General features: G+C 38.2%; 1 protein-coding gene across 1 annotated transcript; it reads left to right on the top strand.

Annotated features, from left to right (window-relative positions):
• Positions 1–4,618: 4,618 nt before the first annotated feature.
• On the top strand, positions 4,619–12,221 carry LOC131085511 (plasma membrane ascorbate-dependent reductase CYBRD1). Its single transcript, XM_058027797.1, has 4 exons — positions 4,619–4,944; positions 8,290–8,498; positions 10,935–11,089; positions 11,296–12,221. The coding sequence occupies exons 1-4, from the start codon at positions 4,758–4,760 to the stop codon at positions 11,594–11,596; spliced, it is 852 nt and encodes a 283-aa protein (XP_057883780.1). The 5' UTR covers positions 4,619–4,757; the 3' UTR covers positions 11,597–12,221.
• Positions 12,222–12,895: the final 674 nt, after the last annotated feature.

The following is a 12,895-nucleotide window of genomic DNA, read 5'->3' as shown; positions in this document are numbered from 1 at the left end:
AGCTTAGTAACTCATTTGGTAAACTGGGAGTACAAATGCCTTATTCCTGCCCGAGTGGAGAAGGAATAGTGTTGTTGAGAACATGGTATTTTTAGGGAAGAGTAAGGGCACATTCTTCTCAGGAAGAAAAAAGGAAACATGGGAGGGAAAGCTAAAATTCACTGGAATTATACCACAAAGTGACTCAAGAACTCTGGCTTACTTGAGATGCTGCAAGAGAAGCAATGTATTCCACATGATAGGCTTGCAGGCTCTTCAGACAGGAAGAAAAAAGGAAACATGGGAGGGAAAGCTAAAATTCACTGGAATTATACCACAAAGTGACTCAAGAACTCTGGCTTACTTGAGATGCTGCAAGAGAAGCAATGTATTCCACATGATAGGCTTGCAGGCTCTTCAGACAGTCCCCAGTAACAGCTGCTTGCCAGAAGACAGGCAGGAAAATTATTCTGTATTTACTTGAATGTTCCAAATTCCGACTCATACATTGGCAATTTTCCCTTTTATCTTCTGCATCTGCAGTTAGTCTGAACTTTGGATGTTGCCTGCCTCTAACATGCATTTGCAGCGTGGTTGCACACATTTCCATGCTCTGGGGCAATGGAAATCTACAAAACTCCTGAATGTTGACACCATGCTCCTCCTATTTTAGCCCTTTGTAATGGGGCCATTACAGCTTCTACAACTACAACTTCAACAGCCACAACTTCCACAGAGGTATTTCTAAAAATGCCACAGCCAATTCTTTGTACTGCCTGAAAGCTGGCTTGATTTTATGGCTGTCTTAGGAACATTTTGTTTTGTGGACCAAAGCAGCACACTTCCAGCATTTCTACTTCAACAGAATCACTTTTGATTTTCTACTTCACCATCAATGAAGACATCTCAATGACTGGAGAGAGGACAGAGAAGCAGAAACGGGATCCCAAAAATGCTAGCCCTTTATTTGTATTTGATAAATATAGCTGTTTAGAGACCCAGGTGGAATTTCCCAGCCTAGAAATTTAAAAGATAGGAAGGAGTGACTTCTCTTGATAAGATTTGCTTTGAGGGTACAAAGAGTGCACATCCCGCCTTTCTCTTGTCACTTGAGCACATACTCACTGGCAAGACTGGTGAGTGGTAGGGAAGAAAATAAGAAAGCACAAGCCAAATAAAAACTGAAAGCAGTAAAACTTTACAATCTTGCCTTGACAATTCCAACTATTGTCCCACAGTTCCACAACTTCAAAAAGCTTATACAAAATAATTACTAGAAAAATATCCTACAACTCAGAGAAGCAAAATGTTTTTAGATTGAAGACCAAAAAAAGAGTTTCATTGAACAGGTAACAATGACTGGCCTATGACCAGGATAACATTCTGGACAAAAGGTGCACTATGTGTCTTATTTTAACTCAGAAAAAGCTCTTTCTAGGGTGGAGAATAAGTAGAAATCATTTATTGGAAGAGTCTTGCTCCACAGTCACAATTTGCAAAGTCAAATTAAAATTAATTTGACCTTTGCTATTAATGTTCTCAATAGCAAAGGTCAAATGGTTCTATTGCTTAGGCATGGAACTCAGTATCAAAAAGAGTAAAAGGATCATCCTAGCTTGTTTGTGCCTTCAAACACTAATTACTTGAACTCCTTTGTCTGGATTGCTCCTGGTAAGATAACTTCTACAGAGGTATTTCTAAAGCTTCCAAAACAGTCAGTTAAATTAGCTGCCAGAACAAAACTGACTGGACAATCTCAGCACTTTTGTTTGTTTATAAAATGAACAGCCACCAGGTTTCTGAAAAACTCATCCAAATGCTTTAAGGGATACTGTAACTTATCTGGAATATCCAGGTCTAAGGCTTAGATCTTAAATGACTTGTCCAGTATAGAAAAAAAGACAAAGTTGTAGCTGGTAGAAGAAAATCTTATTCTAAGTACAGCTCTGACAAGTCAGTTATTGGTCACTTGAAATTAGAAACACTTCCTGTATTAAAAATTTACATCAGAAGCACAAAATAATGGCCTATGGTGACATGGTGTGTTGCTTTGATAAGCATTTATGTACACTTATGTTTAGGCTGCTGCTCTCAAAATGTATGAATGGTACAGAATGATGCCAGCAGTTGCCAAGTACCATACGTGTAGTACTGGCAGGAATCCATTGTACCTCTTCAAAATAATCTGTGAATCTTTGTCTGTTTCATAGGTCTTATTTTGTCTGTCTACTTTGAAGTTCTTCCAGGTCTGAAGTCACAGTTATCCTACATCTGACAATGCAGCAATCCAAAAAAAGAAGTGCATGTTTTATCATGTCCCAACAGAACTGCTAAGAGGGAATATACACTGACAGAGCTGGTAACGTACTGGAAAGATATCATTGTCCCTAGGAAGCTCTGGAAAAGAGTAGAGATTATGAACTGCTGTAGAACCTATCCACAGTAATGATTAACAAAACCAGGTGTTTATTGCATTCTTGCAAGGAGACTTAAAAGTCCCATACAGGGTACTTTCCTTTTTATGTGGGGGGTTATTTTCCAAACAGATTATCAAGTGCGTCATTCAGCCCTCAGCAGTCAACTGTATCATGTTGAGAGCCCACCCCAAGTAAACATGAAATCCCCTCAGACGTCGTAGCTGTGCTAAGGATTGCTTCTGATTCTGCACCAATCTGATATCTGCACCAGGCAGGCATGAAGAGGTGGAAGAACAGAAAATGCAGAGAAATACAGGCCAGAGTTACTAATGGTGCTGCCTGAAATCTCTTCTGCATTACAGATGTTCTATAAAGAACATTTCACTTTGTCTAACAAATCATTTTGCACTTTGTTCTGGTTTGATTTATTTAACAATCTCTAAGCCTTAGAATTTCTTCAATTATATATTTTTTTTTAATTGTTCATCATTACTTGTTAAAACTAGGCTTCATATTCAGTTCAATGGAATTTTGTGTCTGATCTTGTTATTTGCTGCTTTAGCAGGGTAAACCAGTTTGAGCTATAGGAATTCACAAAATCTTCTGAGAGATACAGTTTAAGTAAAATCCACTTGAGCAGATGATTTCTAAATGGGACTGTTGGGATACTGGATGTAATTAAAGCTTGTTGAAATCAGGGGGAACTGGAAGCATTCTGCAATTGGGAGATTTAAGTTCATAGGAGGCAACTTAAAATAAACATTTATGTCAGTTTTTATGCTTTACAGAGACAAAAGTAAAATTTTTCTGACCATAATATTAAGATGACCTGTATGTCTCATAAGCTAATGACAATCTGGCACCCTGGCAAGATTATGTATGAGTGCATTCATCAGAAGATTTAGGGCTTGGATCTTCTCTTAGATGCTGTGACTTGTGAAATTTAACAATACAAGTGTTCTACTTGCCATTGTGAGTAAAATGAGTAACCAGTTAAATCCTGAGGGCAGGTCACACCAAATCCATTCAAACTAAAGCTAAATAGCTTTATACAAGTGCTGCTCAAGCCAAGCTTTTCTTTAAAATGTCAGGGTGTATTTTTAGGGGATTAAGGACAATAATGAAGAAGTATATTTGCATCCCACTCCAATTTGGCTTGGTGTTCATGTCTCTATGTAGATATTTCCAACACTTTAGTAAGTATGATGTTTGAATTGGCAGTATTCTACCGAAACTATTTTAAGTTTCATAAAACCATTTCCTTTCATTTTCTAGGCCTCAGTTTAAGTGTGATACCAGAGAGATCAAATGCTAGCCAGAGTACATAGTATTTTTTTTAGTATCTCAATCAAATAATGAACTTCTAATTCATATGGAGTTCAACACTATATATATTTTTAAAGTAAGCCAATCACATAGCAGAAAATTAGTGTTGAATATATGTTTGGGCATATCCTCCTACCACATTTGACAGGCTTCAGAGCCAGCTGAATGTTCTACACCAAAACAAAAAGTAACTGCTGACTATGTGACTTGAACAAGCTGGTCTAATCAATCATGTTATATTTTTGGCAGGTCTATTGTCTCTTTAGCAAGTCTGTTGTTTTTTTTTTTCTTCTTCTGTTTTCCTCTCTAACTTCCCTATAATGGGCCTTTCCATACCTATTGGAATTTTCTGTTTATGCATTCCCTTTCTTTGCTAGTGGACGTTTGATATATTTGTGCTATTCAACAAAACAATGTCCACATCTTCCTGCACACTTAGGCCAGGCTCCACATATGTAACTGGTTAGTATCTGTACTATATCTGGAGCACTCAATGAATCCAGTGAGAAGGGGGCGATCATGATGGCAAGACTGTGCTCCAGGTAAGTACATCAGTGTCTTTAAGTGCGCTTCTCCTCCTCTGCATTTTCTGTGCGCGCTGTCTCTTCTTCATAACAGCACTCCTACTTTATCTGTAAGTGCTTATGGCTGTGGTGGCTTATCTTTCTGGCGGGTCTGTGAACTCCCCAACCTCCACAACAGCCTCTCAGCACAAAACCCGTGACCACCCGCTCCCTTCCTTGGCTGCCGGGGGGAGCGCAGTCGAGCCGTCACCACGGCAGGGCACAGGCTGACACAGAACATTATTTTCTAAGGCGGAGTTCTTACTGCGAACGGGACGCTCACAGAAGGCAGGGTGGAGGGGCGCGGAGGATCGCGGAGTGCCGCCCTGCTCCCGCCCCTGCTGCGTCCATCCCGTTCTGTCCCGTCCCGTCCCCTCCCGTGCCCGCCGAGCCCGAGCCCGAGCCCGACCCCACCCGGCCGCCGGCCCGCCCCTCCTTCGCGGCGCTCGCTGCAGGGCACGGGGCTCGAAAGATGGAGGACTACGGGCGATTCTTGGCGTTCCTGGCTTCTTCGCTGCTGGTCGGCTTCGTGTCGGTCATCCTCTCCCTCGTCTGGGTCTTTCACTACCGCGAGGGGCTGAGCTGGGACGGCGGCCCGGCGGAATTCAACTGGCACCCCGTCCTCATCATCACGGGCTTCGTCTTCGTCCAGGGCATCGGTGCGTCGGGGCCCGGGTCGGCGCGGGGCTGCGGGGGAGCCGGGCCTGCCTGGGGCCGGGGTGGCGCGGGAGGCTCCGGGCCGAGCCGCAGGGACAGCCCCCGGCCGGGAGCCCCGCAGCAGTCGCTCCGCAGTGCAGGGAAGCCATCGCTCCCGGGGAGGGACAAAGAGTGCCTTGTAATAAGCCAAAATTGCTACATATGGGGTTTGGGTTGTTTTGGGGTTTTTTTCTGCAAGCACTTGTTTATCCTGGCCCGGGGATTGCCGTGTACTTTGAGTAATGCCTGCGAGGTGTGTTTTTTCTAGGCAGCTGGAATTTGTGCAAGTTGAAAATCGAAATGCCAGAAATATTGCCGTAGGAAAGTTTCTCTTCTGCCTCTCTTCCATGTCCCAAGAAGAGAAAGGAAAGTTCAGTACCACAGAAGCTTGATCCAGGAACACGGTTTTTGCCAGAAAAAATGTAGCACCACAAGCATTATTAAAATGCAGTTTTCTTTAGGCTAGACTTATGGTGAATTGTTTTGTGAAGCATATCTCTTTAATGAATCATTTATTCTGTTGCTTAAATAACATATAATCTTTAAGATACAGGGTTGCTTCTTCTTTTTCTTTTTTTTTTTTTTTTTTTTTAATTTTTAATTTCTTTATGAATGTATGGTCTTTGGTTTTCATAGTGTTCAGTCATGGACTAACATTTTCCCATTACACTTCCAGCCAGTCAAAAGGCTGGAAGATGCCGAAGGCTGTCTTGTTCTGGCTATGAAGAGACTGTTGTGATTTGAACATACACTGTAAATCTTTGGTTTTGAGTGGGAGGTGGGACTGTTCTCAGCCTTCTTGTGGCTTCAAGCTGCAAACCAGTATTGAGCAATAACCGATATTTTAAAGTTGTTTTACATAATATTGCACAACAGGAAATGTAATTTCAGGCTATAAATAAGCAATGAAAACCACCTGTTGACTTCACTAAGATCTATACTACTTAATGTGCTCAACCTATTTTTTTTTATAAATAAGCACAGAACTTTTGAAGAAAATTAGGAGAGGCTTTCCGCAGCTTTTTCCTATGTATTTTCTATTTTATTTCCTCTGAAACTCAGTTTTTTCCCTGTGTCACAGAGAAAGGGTGTTGCCCCAAGCCCTGTTTTGGTAAATGGAAGTTCACCATAGCTAAGAAACCACACGCATACAAGGAATTCACTAATAACACAGCATAATTTAGGGAGGAACTCCTATCACATAATAGGAAAAGCAAAGTTGGTGACTGAAGAGGTATTGTAGTAAATCAGATGAAATAACAACAGATAAGATACCACTGTGAATCTGATTCAAATTTGGTTGATGGAAGTCTGCCACTGAATTCAAAGCAATTTGGATGAGAGTGAGAAATCAGATAGCTCTTTGGACACATACAAGAAAGATAAGTACTTGAAAGAAGGAAAAAAACTTGGTTAAATTTGAGTAGAGGATTTAAAATAATAATTAAACCAATTGTTTCTTGAGTTTATTAGTCTATACAAAGGATGGAAATGTTGTCTTGTTGGTCAAAAACTCTAGAATTTTGCCCTGTACATTTATTAAAGGACAGATGTCCCATGCCATATAAAAATATTGCAAGGTAACTCTGCTCTGTGTGATGTGTTTTAAAATCATAGTTCAAAACAGGATTAAGGTCTGAGTCAAAAAGCTCCATCCAGGGTGCCTAGACTGTCAAATTTCTTAACAGTACTAGAAATGTTCTGCCTTGAGAAGGCTCTTCATGAGGCTGCCTTGAGAAGGCTCTTCCTGAGGCTGCTTTACCATGTCACCAGCAAACATTCTAAGTGAATGTTTTAACCTGGGCTGTTTAATTTTGACATGAAGTTACATATCACATCTCAGTAAGTTTTTAAGAGCCTGTACTCACTGAAAGGTGAATCTTCCTTCTCTCCCCTTTGTTCCCCAGACTGTCTTCTTTCCTCCTGCAGATTAGAAAAGCACCAGTTATGAGAAAGGCAGGGAGGAGCACACAGTAGGGATGATGGGGAAATAAAACTGTATCTTTTCACAGTGATTAACCAAATATGCTGAAATTGTAATGTGTAAGTTCACACAAAGCCCTCACGGAAAGATGAAGATGATTAAATCAAACTACAATATCATGTCTATGAACTGGGCTGTGGCATGTAACATGATAATGAATGTTATCAACTGGCCAAACTATTACTCATTTGGTAATGAATGGTATTGTTAACAACTGGCCAAGCCATTAGTCAGTTATTCAGTGGATTTCTATTGTAATGTTTATGGGAAACAACTTTGAAAATTCAAGGCCCAAACAGAGATCTGAGACTATGTGAACAAGTGACTAGGGAGTTTGATAGTGCTTTTGAAAGTTCAATCAGCTAGATGACAACAAAAAAAATATTATATAAAAATTGTAGCCCAGACTTGGCCCTCTGAGATCAAAGACTAAAAACTGAGATAAGGACCTATGCTCATTAAGTTTTCTTCATACAGAGTCCAGTACTCTGCTGCACCATGAATAAATTATTGACAGTACTGTGGGACATATGGCAAGAAAAATTTATTAGGAATATCCTCCTGGGATGTTGAAATTTGTTTTGGGGCCTTTTGACACATCTGTTTTACAAAATTAGAAGTCATTATCATTAGTACTAAGTTGGTTAATAATAGTCTAATGCAGGATATTATTGCCAGCTGGCTGAACATGAGCCAGTGTGTGCCCAGGTAGCCAAGAAGGCCAAGTTGTATTTGTTAAATACTTTGGTCTAAAGTCAGATTATGATTCCCTTATGCTGAAGAGCATTTTCCCATTCAAAGTAGTCTTATTGATATCAATGTAATAGACAGTCATATCAGTATCTATGCAATTAGAGAACAGCATTATCCAAAGTTGCAAAGAGAATAAATATTATAAAATAATCCGGCATGCTTTCTCAACAGTGATCTTCTCAATATAAAAATCAGGCTATATTGCTCCAATCTGACTAGTAGCAGAAAAATCAAAATCCTATGCCAAATCCCCATTAAATCAATTTAATGACTGAGTAAAAGATGACACCAAGTTATTTTCTGGGGTTTTTTTTTTGAAACACATTTAAGTTTGTGGGATTTTTTATAATTGAGAAGAAATCCCTAAGAAGCTATATTTAAGCCTCAGCTGTATTTTCAGAGTATGCTATGCTAAGTGTGTAAGAAAAAACATTCTAATAGACTTTTTAGAAGACTTAAGGTTGGATTTTGCTGTAATTTACAATGTACCTATGTGAATTATGCATAATTATTAACATCTGAAAGAAATTATTCTATAAGGGCTAAAATCTTGTTTCTCTTCTTTCTTCAGCTATTATTGTGTACAGATTGCCCTGGACCTGGAAGTGCAGCAAACTCCTAATGAAGTTCATACATGCTGGATTAAATACTACAGCTATGATTCTTGCAATCGTTTCTATGGTAGCCGTGTTTGATTTCCACAATGCCAAGAACATTCCTAACATGTACAGTCTGCACAGCTGGATTGGGCTGGCTGCTGTTATATTTTATTCTCTGCAGGTCAGAATCTAACTGTATTTATAAACAGGTTTTACATTTGAAGAATGTTTTTAGTAATTCAGGCAAAATAGGCTCTTGCTAGTACATCATAACTACCGGGATAGCCATTTTACACTCCTTTTTGGAAAATTATTATGTAAACATACAAATACTGGATCACTGACTTTGAAGAAAAATGCATTTTTAAGCCTGTTTTGTTTATTTGCTGGCAAAATGGCCATTAACCTACAATACAGTTACAGTGTAGTGTGTTTCTAAGCCCTATTAACTTCTGAACTTAGAGCAAGTTACTTGATTTGTTGGCAGCATATTTAAAAACAGTTAGAGCATTTATTAAGGAAGTCTCAAATGAAGTAATGAGTTGTTTTTGGGGGGGGTTTTTTGTTTGTTTTTGTTTTTGATTTTGTTTGGTTTTGGTTTTGGTTTTCAGCTATCATAAATTTAAATAGTGATTTCTTGGCCTCAAGACTTTTCTAATCAGCAAAACAAGTGCATCAGGGAGCAGCAGAGATGTAAAGGATCTGACACCTGAATGAGCTACTACTGGCTAACCAGTTTTCCTGAATCAGCAGAACTTTGACAGATGTTTGTGGGCATGCTTCTAACTGCTCCTCTTGGCAGAGAATTAGCATTATTGTAATGTAAAATGAGCTTACTTAATGTGTTTTGCATTTGGCAAAGAAGAGCAACCATGCCCTGAAATTTACAGAACACATACAGATGCTTCTGCATATACATTCTGAACTCCCTATACTGTTACTACACTATGGAAATTTATTTTGCTCCTTCAAATATTTTTTCCCAAAACACTGAAAAGAAAAAAAGACTTAATTATCTATGATCAAGCACAAAAAAGCCTCAGCTAAGGTATTTGGGTTCTGGACTTTATTCTTCACTGCTCAGGCCAAGAGGTACAGGAAATAGTGTTGAAATAGTGCTTTTAATATTTATTAAAAAGGAAAGCATGTTGCAGCATTGTTGAGTATATTCTCTACAGCTGAATAAATAAATAAGAATGAATATGAATGAATAAGAAAAATGTTAAAATTAAGTTTGTCCTAATAATGCAGCTATTTCAAGGAAGTCTGTGCTGCCACATCACTGACTATCAGTATTTTTTCTAATGGTTAAATTAAGAATTGTGATTAAAATCTTAGTTCTCCTTTTCATTTTGCTACTATAAACATGATCAATGGCACTTAATGCCTCGCCTGTCACGTCAAAAGATTCTCGATGTTCCTTCCTCCAATCTGGGATGTAAATCTCCAGTCAGACACTGATGTTTGTTAAGCAACTGAGCACTATAAAGAATAGTCATAAAGCAGTATCTTTGTTAACAGAGAAATCACTTGGCACTTACCAGAAGGGGCATGTCAGTCGTATGCTCACATAATACTCTGCCTGCCTTTTTAATTTGAAACATGGTAACTATATTGTATTAGCCAAATGTAGGTTAATACAGTGTAGTACACTGACATAAATTTAAGAATAGGGCAAAAATGTAGAAAAGTAAAAACCAACAAACCCAAAGAAATTCTGGAAAAGTAATTTGTGGGCTGGAAAATCTATTTTCCATTGCAAGACTTTAAAAACTCCAGCTGTTTAGCAGATCTAAGATTAAGAGATGATTTGATTATGGTGTACTAAAAAGCTTCCAAGGGAGAAAATATCAGGCTCTCTAATCCATTATGGAAAGATAAAACAAGGACTGAGTTAAAGCAGGATGAAATACAAATTCATGCACTGGGCCTAATTTAGCAGCAGGGGTGAGTAACAGTAAAACAAACTAAAGAAAGGCTGCAACCTCAGCATGACTGGGCAAGCCTGTGGATGCAACCATGGGATATGATAGGTTATTTTCCATCACAAAATTAGTGCTAATAGGAGGACTAATGACCCTGAACAACTTGATGCCACCCATACATGTCTTCACTCTGTAAATGCCATGTGATCAATATAGTGAGAGACCATTCCTCTTGTAAAGATAGGCACTTAAATTTAACTGCAATTCTAACAAGATAAAATTATTTAATCCACTCAAGTCAGAAGATTAGACTGTCTTTTGATGTTCCTTTATGTGCAAATCTGCAACAGAGGCAGATAACAGGACTTGATAAGACTGTAATAGTGTGGCTTCTCACACCTTTATTATATTAGTTAATTAGTGACACTGAAGTGTGAGCACTATCAGTAAGTTTAGACACTGATACCACGTAGGATGCTTTATAAAATATTTAATGTCTGCTTCCCAAGTCCTAATCTAGAATTTTGCTTTGATTTTGATAGGAAACACATTCAAAAATAGAAATGCCAATTATTTTCAATTTTTTTACCTGAAGACATAATAGAATGGAATTTTATGATTATTTTTGTTCTGCTTGAGAAGTGCAGCTTGCTTTCCATGTATCTCTAACTATGAATCTGTTGTGGTTGTAGCTGTTCTTGGGTTTCGCTGTCTTTCTGCTCCCGTTTGCTCCGGTTCGTCTCCGTGCAGCTCTCATGCCAATACACGTTTATTCAGGTCTCACCATCTTTGCAACAGTGATTGCAACAGCCCTCATGGGAATCACAGAAAAGCTTATATTTGCTTTGTAAGTATTTGTTTCCACTTGTTTATTAAGGTTATTTGTTGCAAATACACTTCCATTTGCCCAGAATAGTAAGCATCCAGTACTGGGACACTGTTTTGTTTTGTTTGTATTAAAAGACCTACCTAGCTGGAGCCTGCTGTTTTTATACCAGGATTGTCTTTAAAACAATCTTTTCTGACCTCTTCTTTCTTTTTCCCTTTTCAAAGGAAAAATCCTGCATACAGTGAATCCCCACCAGAAGCAACTTTGGTCAACTGCCTTGGTCTTTTGCTTGTCATATTTGGTTCACTTATTTTGTGGATGGCAAGCAGGCCCCATTGGAAGCGGCCCCCAGCAGAGAATGCGAAAATTCTGAGCCCCATTGGAGCAACTCCTGAAGGCACAGAAGCAGAATCCACAATGGCAAACAGTAGTAATGCAGATAAATCTGATCTGAGGAGCAATACTGAAGCAGCCAGAAAACAAAACATCAAATTTGATGAAGCAGGACAAAGATCAACTATGTAAAGAAAATACACAGAATAGAAGTACTATTATACCTCCAAATTCCCCCTAGTGAGGGTCATTCTAATGTAGTTATATTGATACATAAGTAGGTTGGGGGTTCATTTTCAGTATGGCTTGCTGAAAGATACTCAAGTTTTCTGCATATGTATTTAAATTCCTGTAAGTCCCAAGCATATTTTATTGGTCCATGACTAGTCCATGCCTTATTTAAAAAAACAAGAGCATGAATGACATCACATAATGGGAATATCACATAATTGGAAACTGTCGTACATATCACTTCTTAATTTAATGCTTTTATCTCTTATAGTCATGAAGAATTTAACAAGATTCCAACTAAATTTTGCTCTTGAGTGCTTTTGCAAGTTATGAATCAGCCATGAAGTATACCATACAGAATAATTTAGTTTGTCACACATATATTTCCTGGTAATGTTCACTTTTTTAAAGCTCTGATTTCTCTAGCTGATTAACCCCCTGACTGGCTGCTATGTTCTATGGGATTTGAGGTCATTCTGCACTTTACAGAGTTGCTTCATAAAAATGTTTATTCTAAAATTTTTAATTTAAAAAAAGAGAAAAGTTTGCTAGATATCTTCATAAAATGTTTTATTTCCTTTAGAAACTTCTGGGGGTTTCTGGTGTTGTTTTTTTTAAATCAGAATGTATCTGTTGACCTTTCAGTATACCAGGTATACTGTATGCAGACAATATTTGGCTTTGAATTATGTGCAATTGGTAGTGTAATCTAAGAACTGTTAAAAACATCCAAATGCAGAATTTATCTTATTTGAAAAGCAATAGAAACACACTTAGAAAAATATATCACTTAAAATAAGTCTTCCTTTTATCCTAAAAGGCAGCATTTAATATCTTTATTTGATTGCACAGCTCTGTTGATTTATGGTACCAGACTAGAAATTAGGAGGTTAGAAACCAGAAAAATCTGCTATCAGTCTCACAGAAAAAAAAATAACTTCAAGTGAGAAATACTTTCTCTGAGACACAGGTGAGCTTTGCTGTTTTAATAAAATGTTAACTGAACGCCAGTTTGGGCATCTCCACACTGACATCAAAAGCATTATTATCACAGGCATGAAGACATGCTTTGGTCTGTAAGCAATCTATACAAACTCTATCACTTTTTAATTTGAAATTACAGTTTTAAAGAATGCAATTTTCTCTAAAAATGAGGAGTCCCTGCTGGCACTTTACTTTTATAGCTCTTTCTAGTAATTGAAGTATTAATGTATTATGCTCATTCAGTAATTTCACAGATACAAACAATATTTATACTTT

This window comes from Melospiza georgiana, chromosome 7 (assembly GCF_028018845.1).
Source record: "Melospiza georgiana isolate bMelGeo1 chromosome 7, bMelGeo1.pri, whole genome shotgun sequence".
NCBI lineage: Eukaryota > Metazoa > Chordata > Aves > Passeriformes > Passerellidae > Melospiza > Melospiza georgiana.
The sequence above is the reverse complement of the archived record's forward strand: the minus strand, read 5'-3'. Positions and strand labels throughout refer to the sequence as shown.